The 23,339-nt window shown below is 51.5% G+C and overlaps 1 protein-coding gene across 1 annotated transcript; it reads right to left on the bottom strand.

The window, feature by feature from the left end:
* Nucleotides 1-2,291: 2,291 nt before the first annotated feature.
* Nucleotides 2,292-22,774, bottom strand: Insrr (insulin receptor related receptor). Its single transcript, XM_029556160.1, has 22 exons — nt 22,601-22,774; nt 16,765-17,386; nt 14,980-15,283; nt 14,751-14,893; nt 14,419-14,563; nt 13,472-13,686; nt 13,165-13,291; nt 8,926-9,164; nt 8,306-8,473; nt 8,021-8,216; nt 7,798-7,836; nt 7,497-7,717; nt 7,140-7,276; nt 6,896-7,058; nt 6,651-6,756; nt 6,073-6,125; nt 4,275-4,504; nt 3,735-3,845; nt 3,440-3,599; nt 3,038-3,167; nt 2,770-2,904; nt 2,292-2,532 (listed from the first exon to the last, which is right to left on the bottom strand). The coding sequence occupies exons 1-22, from the start codon at nt 22,772-22,774 to the stop codon at nt 2,292-2,294; spliced, it is 4,059 nt and encodes a 1,352-aa protein (XP_029412020.1).
* Nucleotides 22,775-23,339: the final 565 nt, after the last annotated feature.

Below are 23,339 nucleotides of genomic sequence, written 5' to 3'. Positions count from 1 at the left end.
AAGAAATTCTGGGCCAGCTGCTATCTCTCAATCTTCAGAGGTGGAGCCCAGGCAGTGAAAATCTGTGGCCGCTTTCAACTTCCTGCAGCTCCCCGATGTCTAGGTGGCCAGGGCTTCCTGAGTGAGTAATATCCAGCACAAGAAGTTGGGGGCTTGGATGGGCGAGACTGATGTCATCACTGGCCACCACCCATCGCGAGTGAAGGTGTGTCTTTGTGCTCTGTATGTGTGGGGCCTCTGGTCCACGTTAGTTGGCTATTTGTTTTTGAGATAGGATCTTACTCTGCAGTCTTAGGCTGGCCTGGAACTTACTATGTAGCCCAGACTGGCCTTGGAACTTTTGGCAATCCTCCTGCTTCAGTCTCCCAAACGCTAGGGCAGCAAATTTGAGCCACTATGTTTGTCTAGGGCCTGGGGTTTTTTGCATGGTGTCTTCCCTTGTTCTTTCTAGAGGCAGGAGATTAGCCAAAGAAGGCAGAGAGAGATGGGGGGAGAACAACTTTGCTCTCTTCTTCCATAGCTGCAGTTCTGATATCAACCATTAGGGGTCAGCGTTGCTTCAGACACCAATGCAAGGCAAGGCCTGGAGACCAGCGCCTGCAGCCCACCCAGACTGTCAGGGAAACGGTTCTTGTAGCAGCAGATACGGCTTGACCCAGGTTCACACATCTTCCACTTAGGTCCTGTCTAATGCTTCTGTGACTTCCTGGGCCACTGCCAGAGTGAGCAGGGGAGCTCACTCTGTGTGTGTGTGTGTGTGTGTGTGTGTGTCAACATGGCAGCCTGAACCTGAGTGCAGGGAGCTTAAAAGCTCTGAGGTGCTGGAGCTCTGTGGTAGGGTGCATATGTGAGGCCCTAGATTCCCTCCCTCCAAAAATCCCTAAGCTGTGACTAGTCCCTCCCCTGCCACCATTTCAAGGTTTGATGTCACTCTGCATTTCTCTTTTAAGGGCCCTGGCTTTGGCATAGAAGCCTGGGACTAACTGTGCAACTTCAATACCCCTCAAAGGCTTCTCTGCTTGTGGGACAGGAATAAAGTTCTGACCTTTCAGAATAATCATAGCTTGGCTGGACACGGACACTCCTCTGGCATGTGTTCACTGTGTTGTCTGGGGCACTAGACATTTCAGATATTGTCATCAGGTTCCCTCCTCCACTCCATGTTCTGTCCACTAAAGTCTGTCCTGTGATTTTTTAGAAGGAAATGCCTTCCCATTGGTCAGACATAGCAAGGGACAAAATGAAGGTAAGATGTGGAGGACTGGTTGATTCTGCTAGCCAGAAACAGACGTTCCCTGTGGGTCTCAGCCACTTCCAGCCATGAGTGTGCAATAATGGTAAGATTGTTGTGTCACTGCCATGGCAGCCTTGGCTGCTGGGTCCTCACGGAGGTCTTGTTTCGAAGCATATATTTATCCTGCACTGCTGCCTTAGGGTCACCACCTCAAGTCCCCACGGAGGGAGAGAGGAAGTCCATTCAGTGTCAACACCATATAGATGGAGAGATAATGGGCTGCCTGGGACCAGGGTACAAACAGATCTCAGCATTTATTGTGTCTTCGCCAGTCTTCTCCTGAGAGACTGGGTGGGGGAGGGGAGACAGAAAGACAGGCTCATTAAAGCCTCAAGATTTAAGGCTAACAATCCAGGGACAATGGCTAAAGGATGACTGTGCATTAAGGGATGCCCCTGGGAAAGAGGAGGGAGGAGCACCAAGATTAGGGTCTCTGGGGAGACCACGGGGAGAGAAGTGAGGGTCAGGGTGGGAACTCATTTACCCAGGACTCTGGGGTTCCTGCTCTGCTCCTGGTGTAGGGGCCAAAGGATCACAGAGGAAAGAAGGGGTTGATACGAACACCTGTCTCCACACCCCAAGTCTCCAGGCCTGGTTCTGACCACTCATTTGCTTTCAAGCTGTCGATGGTTCTAAATGTTCATGTGTGGCCCAGTGTTGGAGGGGAATGTATCTGGGCCCTGCCTCCAGGGTAGGGGACAGCCTTCTCAGTCTGAGTAGTCTCACTCTGTGGGCAAGATACCATCTGCCCATGGTGTGAGGGCCCCTCCTGTTGTGGCCTCAATGCTTCCCCATGGGCTCCCTCCGTGAGTCTGTTTGGGTGCCTCCTTTTCAGATCTTGCTCTCTTCCCCAAGCTGGGCCACCCCTTGACCTGCCTGAATGAGCCTAGGGGTGGGGTGGGGTGAGAGGTGATCATCTGGACATCTCATAGCCACAAAGGTTGGATCCTGCCTTCTTTGCCTGTGAGAGGCCAGTCAGCTGGGAAAAGGGCGACCCTCATTGTCTTGGGCCCCCATTTGGGGGACTGTGATCTGAAGATTCATTTGAGGTTGGTGGGGAGTCAGGCTCTGCCTCAGTGGGCAGCAGTGAGGCCCGACCCCGCTGGCACGCTGGGCTATAGTAGAAGGAACAGCGACGGAAAGAGGGCCGAAGCTCATCTTGTATGCCGTCCAGGATGTGGATGAATGTTGGGCGCAGGCGTGGGCTCTGCTGCCAGCAGCGGCTCATCAGCTCCCTCCTGGTGGGGGTGAAATGGGGTCAGATGATCTGGAGCCCAGACACACCCCTGCCATCCATACTAGGAGTATCAACCAGCAGAAAGCAGGGGTCAGAGTGGGGAATGTAGGTGAGTTTAGAACTGGGGACTCACAGTTGAGGATTGGTGATGGAGAATCACTGAAGGAGGTGGGTCAGAATCATGAATAGTGGGCACAGAATTGGGATGAGAGAGGGAAAGGTAGCAGGGATAACTCACAGCTGAAGTGGACAGTCCTCTAGTTCCTCCAGTACCCCACCATCCATGACAAATTTGAGCACCTGCTCATTAGACAGGCCCTGGTATGGTTGTTCAGCCAAAGTCACAATCTCCCAGAGCACCACACCGAAGGACCTGGAGGACATGCAGGACAGCTTGAGTCCAGCACCCCTCAGGCTGATCAGCACTCCAAGGAAAGAGTTTTCCAAGTCCTTCCACAGGTGCCACCTCCACTTTCCCAGAACCTGTTTCTTCTTCCAGGCCCTACCAGACATCTGAGTGAGTCGTGAAGATTCCATCCTTGAGGGACTCAGGAGCCATCCAGCGCACAGGCAATAGTCCTTTCCCACCCTTGCGGTAATAGTCTGTCTCATACACATCCCGAGTCATCCCAAAGTCTGGAAAGGAAGGGTGGAAGTATACAAGAGTTACACACTGGTTCCCGGGAAGACAGTGTCCAATCCTTTCTACCTCTAGTCTCTAAGCAACCTGGAATGTGTAGGCTCAAAGGACCTCAGTGGTCATCCCTGCTCTTGGACAAGAAGGCTGAGATATGCCGGCGGGGGACTGGTCAGGGATGGAGCTGTGAGCTAGGCCTGGTTTCCTATGGCTAGCTTATGGGAGTCTCTCTACCTTTAGGTTTCCCTCATTTGCCTGGCACCCACTGTACCACCAATTTTGACAGTGAAGTCCTGGGACACCATGCAGTTGCGGGCTGCCAGGTCCCGGTGCACAAACTTGTTGGCAGCAAGGTAGGCCATGCCATCGGCAATCTCACCAGCCATTTGTATCATATCACTGAGTGCTGGCCGTGGGAGGCCAGGGTTGTTCTAGAAATAGGAGAAGGACTAGTGAAAAAAGAAGCTGGAGGCTTATTGCCAGCTCCCTATAATTTTTCCTCACCCACGCTGCCCAAGTCTCCTCAACTTCCTAGCATTATGGCCCAGGGTTTTTCTTGTTCCCACCTCTGCCTCAGGCCTCAGTGATCGGAGATGGCTCTTGAGGTCCCCACGCGTCATTAACTCCATGATGACCAGAGCTGGCTGGCCCTGAGACACCACACCCAGGAGACGAACCTGGAATGGACAGAGAGCTTGGTTGCAGTTCCATGCATCTCTCCTTGACCTACATGTCCAAAACCTTGATCTGATGCAACTACAGCCTTACCCAGATGCCTATCCTGACCCAACCCTCCCATGACTGTAACCCTACCCCTGAGCTAACAGTAACCTTGACCTTAATTCCTAACCCCCAAACTATCTGATTGTTATCACAATCATGAACTTGTCCCAACTCTAACCTTGATTCCAATCATGACTCTAATAATCATCTGGACAGTCTTAGAGCCCCAAGCATGATTGCTCTCAACTGTAGATATGACTCTATCATAACTTCTGCCCTAATTAGGATTGTAACCACAGTCCCAACCCTGACCTTGATGATGCCCTGTCATTTTTTACCGTTTCCCCTAGTTATGACCTAAGCAACATCACACCCCTCCTTACCACATGGTGACACTTGAATGCCTTCATGACTGAAGCTTCCTTGAGGAACTCCATGCGTTCCCGAGCACTGGCCAGCTCATTCACTGTCTTCAGGGCCACAGGCGTTGACTCCTCTCCAGCCTCCAGTCCTTGTACCAGCCCCTCATAGACCATTCCAAAAGAGCCTTGGCCCAGTTCACGGATTATGGATATTTGTTCCCGAGGCACCTCCCACTCATCAGGAACATACACTAAGAGGAAGTGGGTGTCAGGAGGCCATGTCTCCACCTGCCTCTTGACTCCTCTCCTTTGTTAAAAGCTTTTATACAGCTTTAATGAATGCTTTTCCCCAGATGATACAAACCTTAATCTTTAGGTAATTACAAAATCTATGTAAAGACAATAGTAAAAGCAACTGTAGAGAAAATAGGTTCTTGGAGTAAGCTGTTATATTTTCTTTTTTAAAAAAACTTATTTTTATTTTATGTGTATGAGTGTATTGCCTGCACCCATGTTGTGCAATGCCCGAGGAGACCAGAAGAGGCTGTTAGAGCCCTTGGAACTGGAGTTACAGATGGTTGCTAGCCACCTGTGGTTCTGGAATTTGAACATGGGTCCTCTGTAAGAGCAGCCAGTGTTCTTAATGGCTGAGCCATCTCTCCAGCCTCTGAGCTGCTGTTTGCAAATTAGGGCAGTATTTCTTTTTTTTCCTGTGTGTATGTGTGTGTGTGTGTGTGTGTGTGTGTGTGTGTTCTATGCATGTGTGTATGTGTGGCATATGTATGTATGCATGCATGTCTTGCATGTATATGGTTGCATGTGTATGTGGGTGCATGTGCATGTGGAGGCCAGAGGTTGATACTGGGAATGATCCTCAGTTCTTCTTCCACCTTATTCATTGAGGTAGGCTTTCTCAACCAAACCCAAAGCTTGCCACCAATATGGCTGGTCTTCCTAGCCAGCTTGCCCAGGGGATCTCCTGTTTCTGCTTTTTAAAGCTGAAATTACCCATACCCACTTGGCATTTAGCTGGGGCAAACAATCTAATGGCTGATCATCTCCACAGCCCCCCAGTGTTTCTTCTTTGTTTATTTGTTTGTGTTTGTGTGGGGTTTTTTGTTGTTTGTGTTGTTTGAGACAGGGTTTCACAGCCAGCTGGCATGGAACTATGTAGAACAGGCTGGCTTCAATCTTATAGAGATCTGCCTGCCTCTGCCTCCCAAGTGCTGGGATTAAAGGCCTACACCACTATGCCTCGTCCCTAGTGTTTCTTTTGTGTGTGATGCATGTGGTTGATGCAAACACATGAGTGTGCAGATGTATGTGCCTATGTACGTACACACATATGGAGGCCAGAGTAGGATGTTGGGTGTTTTCCTCTATCTCTCTCTTAGTTATTGCCTTGAGACAGGGTCTCTCACTGAATCCGAAATTTCATGTTTTGAATAGCTGGCCAAAAAATTCTGGGAATTAGCTTGTCTCTGCTCCCACTGCTGGGATTATCGGCATACACAACCATGTTTATTTTTTAAGGTGCTAGGAATTCAAACTTATTTCCTCATGCTTGCAGAGCAAGCACACCTTACCCACCTGCCTTTACTTCCTGAGTACTGAGATTAAAGGTGTGTGCCACCTCCCAGGGTTAGAGCAGTGATTCTTAACCAAATATCATTTAAGATGCTCTTTTGAAATACAGACTCTTGAGCCCTTTGATTCTACTGAAGAACTCTGTTCCACCTTCTCAAAAGAGGTCTTTTGGGAGTCTGCTCTTCTGCTCTTACCTCCTTTTCCAAATAGCCTGTGCCCACCCCAGACTTACTGTGGGAAGCACTGAAGTACTCTGGGTTTACAGACGTGTACAGTGTGCTATTTCTGGAACAAGAAGCAATAGGTCAGGGGAAATCCAACATTCCAGGATGTCATCCTGACTCTGTTCAGGGTAAACCCTGGAGAGTCCTGAGTACTTTCCAAGCTCCCCTTGGTCCTAATCCTGGGCTCCAATAGGTTAGGAATAGGCAGAGCCAGGAGTACAGAGAGGCCCTCCCCACCCCCATTTCAGTGGCCCCTCTTGAACTTAGCACAGGGGACCTGATGTCACTTGTACTGCCATATCCTAGGGTTCCAACCTCCCCTTGTTACAACAGGACCAGCCTCATTATCCCTCAGCTTGGGCTGAGGGTTGTGGTGACCAACAATCCCATGTGCCTGCTCGAGGATACAGAGCATCTCCATGTTAAGAGTGAGTTGTCACCTTAGCTGAGAGGTATGTCTCCTTCATACCTCCAGGGGAAGAGTTACTGCCTCTAAGAAGTTCCTTCTGTTGTCTAGTCTACCACCTTGACTGTGCTGCCCCCATGAGAGGACTAAGGGGGAGAATGAAGTAGGGTCTGTCATCACCTCTTCTTGCTGTAGAAGAAACCGAGAGCAGCAAGCATGATGAACAGCATGAGCCCCACTGGGGTGACAGTGAGCAGGACTCGCACTCCCCCAGCATCCTCTTCTTCTGGAGGGGGGGTTGGGAAGTATTAAGTCAGGGTGGGATCTACTTCTCTGGAACACTGAGGAATGGTGACGGAGCAGGGATAGATGGGCTGATGGCAGACAGAGACCAAGTGGCCAGTTTGGGATACAAGTCTGTCTACCTGGGCCAGCGATGTAGAAAGCAACACTGTCCGTCCAGGAGCCATTGCCAGCCAGGGAGGTGGCCCTAACTCTAGCAGAGTAGTTTCCAGGGGGCAGGAGAGCCAAGTGGACCCCACCAACTTTGGCATAGCGAAGACGGGACACACACAGCACTGTGGCCTCCTGAGGACAGCACAAACAGCTGGTTGAGAAGAGGATGAAGGCAGAGACCAGGGCTGGGATAGCGGGTGCCCAGGCACCTACCTCTCCCAGGCGGCGGTACTTGATTTCATACTTGAGGATGAGCCCATTGGGGTCAGGAGGCTCAAGCCAATGCAAGAAGACACTGCTCTTGCCAGCCGCCTTCCAGGCCACATTTCCTGGGATACCATCGGCTTCTCCTGCAGGAGAGGGCATCTGGCAACCAGGCCACAAGCAGTTCTTGTTTATGTTCAAACCCAAGGTAATCTGAGCTAAATTGGGAGGTTTGGAGAAGTTCTGGGGTCATCGGAAGTAAGAAGGGAAAGCAGAGCAAGGCTCTGAGGTTAGTGGGATGTCAAACCTCGTTAGAGAGCACTGACTAGACACTCCTTGGGGTCATTGGGGGCGGGGCGAGCCTACTGTGTGGCATGGTACGCGCAAAGACGAAGGTAGCCGCGCTGCAGCCCACAGTGTGCGCCGCATGGTTGCAGGCATGGATGTCGATCCGGTATTCTGTGAAGTGCCGCAAGCCACTCAGCACCGCTCGCTCCCGGGGAACTTTGTCCTCCTGGATCTCGAAATCCGAGCTGTTGCTCCCTAACCTGAGAGGCCCAGGTGCCCGGCGGTGCCGCCCAGAGTCCCTGGAAATGGGATAGGTCAGAGCCACAGTTCCTGTCCCCAGAGCCCAGGCCCCTAGCCCCCCGCCCTCATTCCAGCTCACCTTTGGGGGCTCTTGATGGATGTCACTTTCCAAGGGGATCTGGAGAGGCCAGGGGGCGCTATCAGCCCCTGGACGCTCTGCGGCTGCGCCCTGCCTTCAAACCATCCACAGCAACGCCTCGCCCACATGAACGTAGGCCCCGCCCACAAGCCACACCCTTCCCACCCAGCCCCACCCTTCCCCAGCCCCACCCTCAGGCTTGCCCGCCAGCCCGCAGTCGCACTTGGGGATGGTGATAGCGTGGTGTAGGAAGTTTTCAAACTTTTTCTGGAAGGTGACCTCTTGCGCCTCCAGCACAGGAAGGGTCTGCCCCGGAGGTGGGAGCTGGCAAGGGCAGCAGCCGGGCTCGGGCTCAGCTTCCAGCGCCCCGTCTTCGCGGTCGAAGCGGGCGTCGTGACTGCTGGTGGGCAGCCGTAAACCTGTGGCCACAGTGCAGAAGAGAGCAGTTAGAGCAGTGGTCAACCCGCCCCCACTGCGTGTCCCCCGCCCGCGTCACCTCTCTGCTCACCGCGGTGACAGTAATCGTTGAGGTACAGGTCACTATCCTCTGCGAGCCGCTGCCACAGCACCAGATAGTAAGTGATGTTTCCGTTGCGTTGGTTCGGTGGTTTCCAGCGCACCAGGAGGTGCGAGGAGGAGTTGGATGTGGAGATGACATCTTGGGGCACAGTGGGAGCTGCGGTTGTGAAGAGGGTGCCACTCAGGGGACTGGGCCCCTTTCTACATACAGTGAAATAATGAGCCCTTTCTCTCAGGGTCCAACCTTCCTTTTCCGTAGGGTCTTTCAGCCTGCCCTCCCTAGAGATCAGCATTCTGTTCCTCTGTCTCAACAAATAGGGTGGATGGAACCCAAGGCTTCATGCCTGTTAGGTACTCTACCAACCGCCCTACAGCCCAGCCCAGGAGGCAATATTGTTATGCAGAAGTCGAGGTCCTTGAGTTAGTTCACTGAGCTATTCATCACACAGGCCCAACCCCAGCCTCCCTCAGGCTCTATTCTCTGTAGGACTGAGGCCTCTGACTTCCTAGTCTTTGGGGCCAGGGCCATAAGAGGCTGTTGCTGGCACTTGTGCGCCCCTATTCTCTTCACTAGGATCCCGGCATCTCACCCAGGAGCCCTCAGCCCACCTGCAGGCAGGGTTCTCAAGTAGACAATGGGACTCTGGGCTCCTTGATGGGGGCTGTCTTCAGCGATGGTCAGAGTGATGGCTCGCACAAACACTGCATACTGTGTCCATGGCTTAAGGGGGGCTAGGGTCACTCCTGGCTCCTGGGTGCGGCTGAGAGGTAGCTCTACGTCCAACAGGTTCCAGTTCTGGGTTCCACAGGCATCTGGACCCACATGTTCTGTGGCATTCTGGAACGGGCTGAAGACCCCATCCCCAGAGCTGAGGGGTGGCTCCAGCCCTGCTCCAAGCTCTCTAGTACCATCCTCCTCTCTGAACTACCTAGGACTGTTGTAGCTGTTTTTCCACTGTGCATACAGGCACAGCTGTAATTCTAGCTAACTCATGGGCCATGTGGGCCTCATGATCTCTGTTGCACATTGCAAATTTGTGATGAAATATCTTCTCAGTCTTAGCAGGAAACATTGAGCCTGAGTCTCAATGAGAATAGGAAAAAAAAAAGGTTTGCGCTCTCTCTCTCTCTCTCTCTCTCTCTCTCTCTCTCTCTATCTATCTATATCTATATCTCCAGCATATAAAACAAATGCATAAAACAAGTATATATTAGGTGTGGTGGTATACATCTTTAATCCCAGTACTCAGGAGGCAGAGGCAGGTGGATCTCTGTGAGACTGAGGCCAGTCTGGTCTATATAGCAGGTTCCAGGTCAGCTGCAGCTACAGGGAGACCTTGTCTCAAAAACCCCCAAACCAACCAAACAAAATACCTAGAAAGTGGGTTCAAATAAGTCCCTTCTCTAGGAGCCCTGAGCAGTGAGGTTATTCTCATTCGCCCCCAGTGAAATTGCCTGGAGCCAGAATCAGGAAATTAGTCTCTTCCCAAGGATGGAGTATCCTGTTTTTGTTTTTGTTTTGTTTTGGTTTAGAGTCTGTGTAGCCCAGGATTGTCTTTTTAAAGTTTGTATTTATTTGTTTATTTTTATCTTATGTGTATGAATGTTTTGCTTGCATGTAAATAAGTGTATCATGTTGTGCAATGCCCACAGAGACCAGAAGAGACGTCAGATCCCCTGGAAACAGTTGTTAGTTAGCTGCCATATGGGTGCTGGGAACAGAACCCCAGTCCTTTGCAAGAGCAGCCAGTGCTCTTAACCACTGAGCCAGCTCACCAGCAACCCCAGGCTTGTTTTGAACTTGCAGTCCTTCTGCTTGAGTCTCCCGAGTGCTTGCCTGGATTATAGACCTGTGCCACCACACTCATAAGCATAGTGTTTTAACCAAGGTCCATGCATGGACTTTGGATATATGTATGTATGTGCATGTGCATATGGTATATGTGTACATGTGGAGGTTAGTGGTTGATATCAAGCTGTCTTCCTCAATTGCTCTCTACCTTATTTTTTTTAAAAACATTTCATTTACTTTTATGTGTATGAGTGTAGTGCCTGCATGTAAGTGTACCTGTGTCATACATTGCCCATGGAGTCAGAAGAGGGTGTTGGGTTCCCCTGGAACTGGAGTTACAGATGGTTGTTAGCCACCATGTGGGCTGGTCTTCTGTAAGAGCAGCATGTTGCTGAGCCATCTCTCCAGCCCCTCTACCTTATTTTTTAATATTTTATTTAATTTATTTTTATTTTATATGTATGAGTGTTTTGCCTGCATATATCTAGGTGTATCATGTGTGCGCAGTGCTGGTGGAGGATCCTTTGGAATTGGAGTAACAAGTAGTTGTGAACCACCATGTGGGTGCTGGGAACCAAATCCAGATCCTCTTCAAGAGCAGCCAGTGCTCTTAACTGCTGAGCCATCTCTCCAGCCCTCATTTTTTGAAATAGGGTCTCTCACTGAACCTGGAGCTTGCTGTTTCAGCGAGGCTGTCCCCAGTGCTGGGGTTACAGGTGCACATTGCCATGCCTGGCTTTGATATGGGTGCTAGGGATCTGAACTCAAGTTCCTCATGCTTATGCAGCAAGCCTCACTTTACCCACTGAGCCATCTCCCCAGCCCCAGGGACAGAATGTGAAGGAGGTTAAAGGAGATGAGAAGGGTCTTGAGGCCCAGCCAGAACTGCCTGCCCTTGTTGGAACTCAACAAGGTGTGGGGGGTGTCATGAGGGCAGGTGCCTTGTGGGCTATGGCACACTGAGCAGGTCTGGGTCAGAGCCAGAATCGGATGAGGACCCCCAGTGTCTGCCCCGAGGGAGCACACAACAACCACACTGTAAAGCAGTGATGGGGGGGGGCAGGGTGCTTCCTAAAGGATCCCAAGATTCTTTGCCCAGAGTCGAGCTGTGCAGGTTATGAACTGTATGCACATGGATGGGGAGGCATTCCCATTGCTGCTTATGTCAATGCTCCTTGAAGTATGGTCTGTGAATAAGCAGTTTTAGTGTTGGCTAGGACCATGTTAGAAATGCAGAATCATACCTAGCACTAAGAATCTGTGAGGTAAAGCCCAGGAATCTGTATTTAATACACTCTCTGCCTTCCTTCACTGGGCATTTTTCTGCATTAAAACCTTGGAGAGGCTGGGCCATTTGAGAACCTTCCTACCATGGGCTCCCTCCCTGTTCCCAGCCAGGCTCTGAGCTGGTACTGTTGAGATCTCTCCATTTTGGTTTATAGGAAATCCTCCAAACCAGGTGATCTGGCTCCTGTCTACCATGGAGAGCTCTCCTTATCCCTACCACCCCAGCTGTCATTGAAAATCCATTTCTCCCTTCTAAAGAGATCTCTTGACTTTGGCACTGGGGATTGAACCTAGGGCCTCTCACATGCTAGGCAAGCATTCCACCCCTGAGCTACTAACCTTTCTTCTATTTTTTATTTTGAGACAAGATCTCACTAAGCTGACCAAGCTGACCTTAAATGTGCTTTGTATCCCATGCAAGCCTTGAACTTGGGATTCTCTTGTCTCAGCCTCCCTCATGCTGGGTTTATAGGATTGGGCCAAAGGGTTTGACTGGGAGATTTTATTTTATTTTATTATTTTATTTTATTTGAGACAAGCTCTTCCTGTTGCCCAGATGGTCTGGAACACACTATGTAGACCAGGCTAACCTTAACCTCACAGAAATCTACCTGCCTCTGCCTCCCAATGGCTGGGGCCATGCCCTGCAAGATCTGTTTTTTTTTTTGTCTTTTTGAGACAGCATCTCCCTGTAGTCTCAGCTGACCTGAACTCACTAGCCTCGAATTCACAGAGATCTGCCTGCCTCTGCCTCACGAGTGCTGGGACTAAAGGCGTGCGCCATTACGTCCGCTGGTTCCAAGATCATTTTTTTAATGTTAGATTTGCTTTTATTTTTTTTAGACAGTGTCTTCCTGTAGCCCCAGATGGCCTGGAACTCACTATGTAAACCAGGCTGCCCTCCAACTCAGAGATCCATCTGCCTCTGCCTCCTGAGTGCTGGGATTAAAGGCGTGCGCCACCAATCCCAGCTAATGCTAGACATGTTCTAGGAGAAGTCCTTCTTGTGGCATCCCTCTTGTTAAGGTCAGCCCACTCCCTCCAAAGGAAAAAAAAACCACTTCTGTCTGGACTGTAGCTCAGTTGGTAGACTGAGTAGCATGCGTGAAACCCTGGGTTCGATCCACAGCACCATAAACACTTCTGTAATCCCAGTGCTTGGGGGTGTGGAGGCCAGAGGATAAATTCAAACTCATCCTCAGCTACATAAGGAGTTTGAGGCCAGCCTGGGATACACGAGACCCTGGAGAGATAGCGATAGAGAGATGTGTGTGTGGCGCGGGGAGATCCTGCTCCCGCCCTTCCTCAGGCTATAATGAAATGCAGCTCATAAGAGGCCAAATTAGTGGGCACTCCCCAAGCCCCTGCTGGGGCAAGACCATGTGATCAACCTAGTGAATGGAGGCTTAATTAGCCAAGCTTTCTCAGCAGAACTGACTCCTGGGCTCTCCTGACTATCTTCATTTCACTTGGTGAGGGGAAACCGAGGCATGGAGGACTAAAGAAGGTGATGTGATTTGGGGGGTCCTAACTTCCTGGCTCTCCGTAGCCCATCCGGACTCTGATCTCACCTCCCTGGTTCTTGGAAAACACTAGGCTCTGCATGGCCTGGAACTCAAGCTGAGGCTGAAGCTGAGGCTTAGGCTGAGGCGAGAGCAGCTTCCAGAGTTCCAGGTTAGTTTAGATAGTGAGACCTTGTCTCAAAAAAATACTAGAAAAGAACTTGGGCTCCTCCCTCTGTCCCTATCCCGGCCCCACCCCCAACTCACGACTCCTTATAATAGACGATGAAGCTGAGCAGGTCCCGGGCCTCCAGCGGCTCATAGCGCTCCCATCGCAGCAGGATGCGATCTGCCTCGGTCAGGTTGAACACAAAGCGCAAGGTGCGAGTCTGGCCTGGGCAGGGCGAAAGGTATGCACCTGCTCCCAACACTCGTATTACCGGCTCATGCCCACGCTGACCCGGTGGCCGCTTACCCTCTTGGGCGCCCCCAACCCCAGCCACAGCCCACCTCCGTGTGTTTAAGTGCTTTGCGCACGCCTTGCCCTGCGGCTCTGGACTGGGCGGGGCCTTACATGCAGCTCGGTCTCCGTTGGTGCGAGGGTTGATCTCAGCCTTGCTTTGCCGGCCTCTGGTGCCAGTCACCTCCTCCAGTTGGTAGATGTGCTCCAAGCACAGGCGCGGATTGAAGGCAAAGTAGATCTTGCCCACGGGAATCGTGAGCCCTACAGCCACCCAGGACCCCAGCTGTTGTAGATTCTGGTTGTCCAGCACGTACAGCGTGTAGTTCCTGGAGGAAGCCAAGGGACTTACTCTGCAAGGTGGAGGCTGGCTCGGAGGCTTCTCCTGGAGAGTCTGTGCTGGACACAGGGTCATTTTGGGCCCCACTCACACCCATGAGGGGACCTCTGTACCACTGATCATGAGTGTGTCACCCTGTAAGTTATCTACCCTCTCTCTGCTGTCCTTATCAGAGAAGTGGTATTAGCAGGTTCCCAGCCTCCCCCTCCATTTCATTTTAAGTGAGCAATGGCTGTGAGGACACCGAAGAGCTACTCAGCCTGGGGGTCTAGGCCTAGCCAGCTAGGGTGTGGACATGACAATATACCAGGAGACAGAAGAAGCCACTGAAGACAATGTAAAATTTCTTTTCATTTTGAAAACCACTGGCCACTTTGTGAGTAGGCCTTTGTTGACAGAAGTGGTTTCAAATGCAGTCAGGTTCACTCTGCATTTGACCTGGTCAGATGATAGGATCCTGGTTGAGCCTTACTGATCTGCATAAAACGATTATTGCATGTGCTGTGTTCTAGTCATTTTTCTTAGTGCTTTACATACAACAATGTAACAGTCACGATCCTGAGATGTAAGAATGTTATACAAGCTCCATGGTACAGATGGGAAACCCACCAGGAGTCACACAGCTAGTAAGCAGCAAACTAATCCCAGAGCCCATTTTCTTCGCTAGTATTCTGGAAATTTTGGGGGAGGGGGGCTGGTCAGCCTGATTCTGACCCCTTACCCATCCACCATGGCATCCCCCCGGATTAGTTTGAGGTTCTTGAAAAAGCTCAGGGACACGAGGGCAAAGGAGTGCTTGATTTTGAGGAAGCCAGTGATGGTCTCTACCAGCCCCAGGCTGCGCTGCAGCTCTGGCTCCAGGTTGTCTGGGGATGAGGAAGAAAGGGCTAGAGCAGGAGCTGGGAAGGTGATGGGTCCACAGGGCAGAAAGCTGGAGGGGCAGGGGAGGCAGGCCTCGGAACTGGGACCCAGGGTCAGGGGAAGTCAAGCGAGGAATATGACTGGGAGGGAGGGTGTGGTCAGGAGGAGGGGTGTGTGCAGAGGGGTACTGACAACCCTGACGAAGGTTGAGGATGAGGCTCCCCTCTACGTGGGTGCAGCCCACCAGGTCCTGTGCTGCTTGGACAGAGTCGATGGTCTTGGTGCCCACCTTGCACTCTTTGGGGCACAGCCCCTCACACTTGTGGCAGAACATGCTAGGCAGGGAAAGCAGGTAGTGTAAGCCTTGGACCTGTGAGACTGGTCAGGGCTCCCCACTACCCCAAGGGGGCCACCTCCTCACCTGCTGCCATTACGGGTGAAGCCTGGAGGGCACTGTGCCAGGCAGTTGCCCTGATAGATGCCAAAGGCAGAGGCAAGGCCAGGCACAGAGCGCAGATGTGCACAGTGATCAGCTGTGACGCAGCGCCATGACTCATGCTGGTAGGTGCCCAGAGGGCAGGTCTGGTGGCAGGCTCCTTGGAAGTAGAGGTGGCGGCAGGCTACACAGGCACGAGGGTCTCCTGGCCGGCTGCAGCCCCCCAGACATTCGGTATGGCAGCACTCACCACTTGCAGTGCAGGCCAGCCCATGGGGACAGGGACACACTGTGGGCAGAGGACTATTAGACTTTACCTGTCTCTCAGTGATGTCCTTTTTCCAACCCTGGACCACCCCATCTTGTGGTAACACTCTTAATTAGCACCAGATCTCTCTGATTCAGATGGTACTAGTCTAGTTACAGACTTTGTTTCCTTCAGACAGGCGTGCCTCAAAATAAGCATGGTGGCCTCTTTCTGTCCTTGAGGGAGTAAGAACTCAGGATGGAGCAGTGACCTTGTCCATCAGCCTACTGTCCTGTCTAGGCTGCCAAGGGGAACCAGCTGGCCACTCCTGAGCAGCTAGGCCAGGCCAAGGAGGTTCCCAGCCAGGGCCTGTTGACACTGTACACAGATTGAGAAGACTGCAGAGACTGTTGTTTACAGCCAACAGGGAGGCAGCTGGGAGGCAGCTTACTGCTGATACAGCAGGGATCTGGTTACTCTCCTACCCAGTGAGGAGGCCAAAGGTGAGGGGAACTGACTTCAACTTGTAAGGGGAAGACTCCAAACTGGAACTCCTAGATCTGAAAAGTCTTGCTCCTCTCTTTTCTCCACTGACTGCCTTGTTTCTACAATCTTGTTTCTCAGTTCACACGCTTGCCCTTGCCTGTCTAATTCTTTCCACCCCTTTCATCCTTTTTGCCCTCAGAACTCTTCTTCCCCATCCCACACCCCCAGTATGCCCTCATCACCTGGACTGAAACCACTTTTACTGGGAACACAGAACTGCTACCGAGACCCAGGCTCCATTCTTACATTCTGTAGGCGCTCACTGAGTCCCCATCATATAGGAGACAGAGGCACAGAGATGCCAAGTGAGCCCAGCCAGGGAGCAGAGGTGAATTCAGGCCACCTGGCTGGATTCTTGGCTACTGCCTCAGAGGATAGTTTCTTGGGCTGCCTTCTCTCCATTTGTGCCTATCCTCTTCCTTGACCCCAACTTGCACCTGTCCCTTACCTACTCCATCACTGCCTGATGCCACATTAGTTATTTAACTTCTCTAAGTTTCAGTTTCCTTTTCTGTAAAATGGGACAATGAGGGTACCTGTCTCATAGCAAGGGTCAAGATTTTAAAACAGTGGCAGCAAGCCAGGCATATAACTGTAATCCCAGCACTTAGGAGGTAGAGGCAGAAGGATCAGGAGTTCAAGGCCAGCTTCAACCACATATTGAGTTTAAGGCCAGCCTAGGTTACAAGAGATGCCGTCTCAAAAACAAACAGCAGGGCCAGATGTGGTGGTGCACACCTTTAGTTCCAGCACTTGGGAGGTAGAGGCAAGGGGATCTCTGTGAGATCTATGCCAGCCTGGTGTACACAGCAAGTTTCAGGCCAGTTGGGCTACGGGGAAACCCTGTCTCAAAAAACAAAGCAAAACAAAACAACAACAAAACCCAAACAGCAGCAGGTGAGATGACAAAATGCTGATGCACCCCATCCTGACCCTGCCTCTCTGTGACTTCAGTTGTGTTCTGTGCCAGTGCCCACCTTTCTGACAGTGGCTGGAGGTCCAGCACCTGTAGTCGGTATGCCCGCTGAAGGTGGTTCTGGCACAGGGTTCACCAGCAGCGCCCAGCATACCAGGGCACACATCGGCACACTCCTCATCCAGCTTGTTGCCCACAATGTGGTTGGCACCAGGTGCAGGCTGCAACAGGCCCCAGTCAATGGTAGAGAGGTGGCAGAGTTCCTGGTTCTTCTCCACACGCACAGCGCCGTGCAGCACAGCCCCAAGTGCTGGCAGCCCCAAGTCTCTCAGGTGGGGCATCTCAAAGATGACAAGTGCATAGCCCAGGAAGAGGCGGGCACCTCGGATCACAGCAAGGTTGGGAAAAAGGTCTCGAAGGCTCTCCAGGCCATAGACACGGAACAACAACAGGTAATCAGTGACCTGGGTAAGGCGTGGGAAGCTGAGGCCGTGGAAGTCTTCCCCAGTGGCAGCAAACATGAGCAGGATCTGCAGGTGGCCCTCTACCACACTGCAGTTCTCCAGCCGCCGCAGCTCTGCCACCTCAGAGCGGATGTCCAGGCTGGGGCACACTGTAAACACAGGTAGCCCTGGACAAATGAGTACAGTGCAGGCCAAGAGTCCTAACCCGCCCTGGAAGCTCTGGGGGAGGGACATTACACTGGTAGGAGGACAGGGAGTGAAAAATACCAGGCTGCACTCTGATGAGAGGCTGTCTCCTCTTTTGATCTCAAAGATGAGCCACTGTGGGCAGAATGACCCCTTGTGTTCCTCACCCAAGCCACATCCATGTGGTGGACTCCAAACCCTCTCTCTCTGCCGTTAAAATCCTGGAGGCAGGGCTGGAGAGATGGCTGAGTAGTAAAGAGCACTGACTGCTCTTGCAGAGGACCTGGATACAATTCCCAGCACCCACATGGCAGCTAACTGTCTGCAACTCCAGTTCCAGGGGATCCAACACCCACTTCTGACCTCTGTGGGCATTATATAAGGGTGCACTTATATACATGCAGACAATACACTGACTCACATAAAATAAAAATATAAATAAATTTTAAAAAATACTGGAGGCTCTGTTTGTTGACTTATAAGTGGGAATCTGACATTGTGGCAGTCCCTCATAGCTCTCTCTGGATTCCCCCCAATTTACACGCCTGCCCTTCTATGCTTTGTTCTGCACCTTGAAGGCTGAGTGACATCAAAACACAGGTGACTGTGCCCTTCCTCTGCATAAACTCCCAGTGGCACTGGGCATGGTGGCACATGCCTTTAATTCCAGCACTCGGGAGGCAGAGGCAGGCAGATCTGTGAGAGGAAGGCCAGCCTGATCTACATAGTAAGTTCCAGGCCAGCTGGGACTATAGGGAGACTCTTGTCTGAAAAAAAAACAAAACAAGCTCCCCAACAACAAAACTTTCCAGTGGCTCTACCCCTCTTTGTATAAGGAGGCCCTTAGTGCAGCCAGGGAGCCCCTATACAATTTTGGCCTGTAACTGCTCAGATTTCATCCTTTTTCTCTCTTCTTCAGCCACTGTGGCCTCTTTGCTGTTTCTCAAATAAGCCTGTCAGACTCCTAGCTTAAGGTTTTGCACCTTCTGTTCCTAGAAATAGAATACTCAGCTGGGCGTGGTGGTGTGCACCTTTAATCCCAGTACTCAGGAGGCAGAGGCAGGCGGATCTCTGTGAGTTCAAGGCCAGCCTGGTCTACATAGTGAGTTCCAGGGCAGCTGGGGCTACAGGGAGACCCTGTCTCAAAAAGACAAAAAACAAAAACAAAAAAAAAAAAATGTAGGACTGATTCAAGCAAAGCAAAATCACAAATTTCTCCTTAAATTATGCACTTAAATAATGGGCCAAATTGATCAATCTGCAAGTATTAAGATCATACCCTCAGTAAGAAACTGAAGCTACAAAATGTTGTACCTCAATCTTAGGAAATACTTCTAAAGAAAGGAAGACTTAAAAAGAGGAAATGTCGGCCGGGCGTGGTGGCGCATGCCTGTAGCCCCAGCACTTGGAAGGCAGAGGCAGGTGGATCTCTGTGAGTTCAAGGCCAGCCTGGTCTACATGGTGAGTTCCAAGACAGCTGGGGCTACAGGGAGACCCTGTCTCAAAAAAGACAAAAAAAAAAAAAAAAAAAAAAAAAAAAAGAAAAGAAAAAGAAAAGAAATAGAGCACTCTCTCTTACATGGCTCCCTCATCTCCTTAGGTCACTCCACTGAGGACTTCTCCCACCATTCTGTTTAAAAATTATCTCTCCACTTCTCTTATTCATTCTTTGGTTAGGGGGGCAGTGCTGGTGAGAGAATACAGATCTTTATACAAGTTAGGCAAGCACCTTACCACTGAGCTGCATCTCCAACCCTTGGTATTTTGAGACAGAGTCTTACTATGTAGCTGAGGCAGTCTTTGTGTGTGTGTGTGTGTGTGTGTGTGTGTGTGTGTGTGTGTGTGTGTGTGTGTGTTTTAGAGACAGGGTCTCCCTGTAGCCCCAGCTGGCCTGGAATTCACTATGTAGACCAGAAAGGTCTTGAACTCACAGAGATCTTCCTGCCTCTGCCTCCTGAGTGCTGGCACTGAAGGCATGTGCCACCTCACCCAGCACAAAGCAGTCTTTTAAAAATTATTTTTATTTTGTGTGTATTAAGTGTTGTGCCTGCATGCATGTAAGTGCACCTGTGTGTACAATGCCCTGAGAGGCCAGAAGGGGGCGTGGGATTCTCTAGAACTGGAGTTAAGAACTAGTGTTAGCTGCCATATGGGTGCTGGGAACTAAGCCCCAGTCCTCTGCAAGAACAGCCAGTGCGCCTAATTGCTGAACCATCTCTCTAAGCCCCACTCAGGCAGTCTTGAACTCTCAATCCACCTGCCTCATCTCCTGAGTGCTGTGTGACACAGATTTCTCCCCTATAACTCTCAACACTAATTAATATATACTTTGCTTATTTATTTTAAGCCTCATGAAGGCAGTGATCTTTGTATAACTGATTGTTGTGCCCTAGTGCACATATAGTGCCTGGCTCAAAATTGGTGTGCAACAAATATTTAATGAGTGAACAAATGAATACTGTGACTGGGAAGCAGTGAGTACTGAGCACTGAGCTTCATGTGCCCTACTTCTGTCCTTGTCCTAAGGAAGCCAACTGTCTGGTGCCTACATCTTTTTGCTCTTGAAGGGACATTCTGTGCTTCCTCAATGCCTAAGGTCCACGTTTCACTTCTACAGCCTAACATTCTGGGGTGTAGATAAGCTGGTCCCCACTGATCCCTCCATCCTCAAACCTAGAAAGGGTTCTTTGGCCCATAACCTACAATCCTCAGGCCAAGTGTCCCCTCTATAGCCCTGTGGCTCTGTGTTCATCACTTCCCCTTCAGGCGCAACTGTACTTAATCCAGCAGCTAGTCACAGGAATACTTGCAGTGTGGTCCACCATTGGTGCTTACATCTCCATCACTCTCTTCAGGACTTGGGTTGCTCTAAGTCAGCTCTGCATACTCCGTGGTACCTAGTTCAGAGCTAGAACCCCTGGGACTATGAGCCACGGACTTCTGGATCCCAAGGCTACGCCTTCCTTTGGGAACAACCCACTTGCCTTTTTCTCAAGGCCTTCAGGCCCATTTCCCTATGGGGGCTGGATGCTTGGCCTTCCATGCTTCTAAGGAGACCTTGCAGGGTCCCCCCTCAAAGAAAACACAAGTCTGAATGATTTAGTTTAACATTCAGGCCTACTCCCCATCCCCAATCTGGCATACATGCCAGTACCATGCCCCATATTCTGCCTCACAGGCCAGGCATGGGGGGCAGAAAAGCCTGACCCCCCTTACTTTATGCTTTCCCCTTTTTGCCTGTGCTTGATTGTCTAAAATCCCCCCCTCTCTCTCCCTCCCTCCCTCCCTCCCTCTCCACACACGCCATGGCAGGTATATACACAAAAAAGAGGAGAAAAAACCACTTCTATTCCCTTCATGAAAGCCAATCAGGCTCCTTGAGGCAGGTGGGGGGTTCCCTCAGGCACCCACTTACCATCATGCCTTAGCCTCTCCAGGGCTCCCCTGATGTGAGTCACTGGAAAAACAAATCTAAGACCTCTGTAGATTAACCCCTGCCTTCCCTCAGGGCAAGCTCCATGCAGAGTTGCACTGGGAACCAACAGCTGGGCTCCTTGACCAAACACTACCCCTACCCTCCCCCCAGGGGATTCTCTGTCTTGACAACTGTGCTCCTGCCTGGCATCTGCTATATAGTATCCTGGCACAGCTGTGGTCAGGGGCAGTTAGGGGGCTTAGGCAGACCACTGTGCATGGCAAAGCCTCTGTGACTGGGTCCCCTTCAGAGAACCCCCTACACTAGCCCATTTGCATTTTCTGTACAGGAAGGGGAGCCTCTATCCTGACTCTGGAGACCCCCAGTTAGAAGAGCATCCTGAGACCATTCAGAGAGTCCCAAAGTGCTGGGTTTCTGAGCTCTCTCTGTGGAGGGCAAAGGTAGATTAGACAAAGGGTACACTTAATCTTTCTTCTACATCATTTCCCCACTAGCCTCTGGCACCCCTGTGAGGGCCATTTGGTTTGCGTGGTCCCATTCCTCATAGGGAGTGTCAGTCTGAGGAATAATGCTGAGGTACAGAGGAGAGGCTGTCCTTTCCCAGACAGCCATTCTGCCCATAGTGGGTGTGCCCTCAGGGTGGGGGACATGGATCTTGAAGTGCCATAGTTCAAGACCTGCTCTAGCTCTGCCTTTTCAGTCTCTGAGCCTCTATTTCCTGTTTGCACAATAGGTGCTCAATGGTGCCTAGTTCTCAGCTGCCTGACCCATAGTCCTAAAAATGACCTCTAACACCCTCACAGTCTCATTTTGGTTCAAACTCAGACTTTACTGGGATCATGATTCCACAAACAGGAATGGATCAGAGAACATCTATTCATACCCAATTCCAAGTCCTTATTTCTCAGGGAGCTGAGAGAAAAACACCTTCATATGATCAACCATTCTTCTGGGTGAAAAGTCCTTCTGAGAGTGAACCCCAGTCTTCATATTGCAGTAAAGAGTAAACAGAGGTATTCTGGGAGGGAGGTAGGGGTTGGAGGCAATGTTGAGAACTCACCCTCTAGTGTGTCCAGGCCAGATCCCAAAGACAGGAGGCTCATAAGCAGGTGTGCTCCCCAGGGCCACAGAACAGGCACTGCCATGGTCCCAGCCCTGGCTGTCCTCCAGCTGTCCCCCAGGGAGAAGGTTTTGATAGGCCCTTAGGATGTAGACCCAGGTTTCAGAGTGGAGGGGGCGGGCAGGGGCAGAAAGATTAGAAATCTCACACGGAGACAGCAGGAGACAGGAAAACAGTCCAGCATCAGAGGACACAAAGCCTGCACCAGGCAGATGGAGACAGCCTCAGTGAGAACCAGAGACAGAGAGACTGGGACAGAGATTCAGACAGGAACAGGAGAGCCTCAGAGAGGTCTCGAGAGGCCGGACAGTCTGGAGGGAAGGCGGAACAAAAGCCTCGGTCTGGAGTGGCAGCCGGGTTCTGGAGGTGCACGGGAGAGTGCGCGGATCTTAGGGGCTCGCTGGCTCCCGGTCTCCCCCGGCTGCATCTCCCGGGGCGGGAACACAGGGACCACGCCCAGCTTCCATTTCTCCCAACCCTTCCAAGGATTGGTCTGAGCGGGCTTCTCAGTTTTCTCCTCCCCTCCCATCAAGTCAAAATATTTAGCCTGTCAACTGATGGGGGAAAGATCTGTTGGGGGAAATAAGGCCAAAATACTTAGAAGGGTGAGAGGTCAAGAACTGAACTCCCTAATCTTCACTTGTCAGCGGGGTCTCTCCCATCCCTGGCCCCGCCTGCAGCCGCTGCAGACCTGGAGAGAGCAACTGGGCACCCCCGGAGGAGCCCTGGTTCTAGATTTTGCCAACAGGTGCCTGCAGGGTAACTTCCGGCAGCCTTGCCGGTCCGATCCCGCTTGCGGAACCTGTAGATTCAAGCCCTTCGCTTCTCGCAGCCCCTCTCGGCCTTCTGAGGCCACCTTGCCCATGGCCCTTTAACTCGTGGCTCCGTCCGGTCCCACAAGTCCCTTGCTTCTGGCCTAGATCCCTATGAGGAGGACCGTCCTTCTGTGAGGCTCCGCCTCTGTTTGGTCGCCTTCCAGAATTCCCTCTGCTTGGTGGATCTACGTGTGTACACTTGTTTGGGGCAATTTGGGGACCATCCATCCCTGGGGCCTGGCGTAGAAAGCCGCTCGTCCCCAAGGTTTCCTTACTTCCCACTAGTCCCTCATGCTGTGCCGCTCTGTCTTCCCTTTTAAGCTTGAGACTCACAGACTCTTGCATCCAGGAAGGCCCGGGGTGAGACCTGCCCTTTGGCCTAGGCGCTGGGATCCCAGGACTTTCCAGGTGCCAGCCTTCAAGCCCAAGGGCCGACAGTTCCCACGCGGGTAGCTCCCACGTCCGAAGAGCTAAGAGATCTATTAATTTCTCCGCTCAGAAATCGATGCTCTTGTCAGGACGGCGATCGATGCCAGGCCTACTAGGCCTTGCCCTACGGGCTGTGGGGCCCTAGCTGACTGGCCAGGGTTTGGAACCGACCCTAAGACCAGAAGC

This window comes from Nannospalax galili, unplaced genomic scaffold (assembly GCF_000622305.1).
Source record: "Nannospalax galili isolate Female #2095 unplaced genomic scaffold, S.galili_v1.0 scaffold591, whole genome shotgun sequence".
Taxonomy (NCBI): Eukaryota; Metazoa; Chordata; class Mammalia; order Rodentia; family Spalacidae; genus Nannospalax; species Nannospalax galili.
Note: the sequence above shows the minus strand (reverse complement) of the source record. Positions and strands in the feature narration are given on the sequence as shown.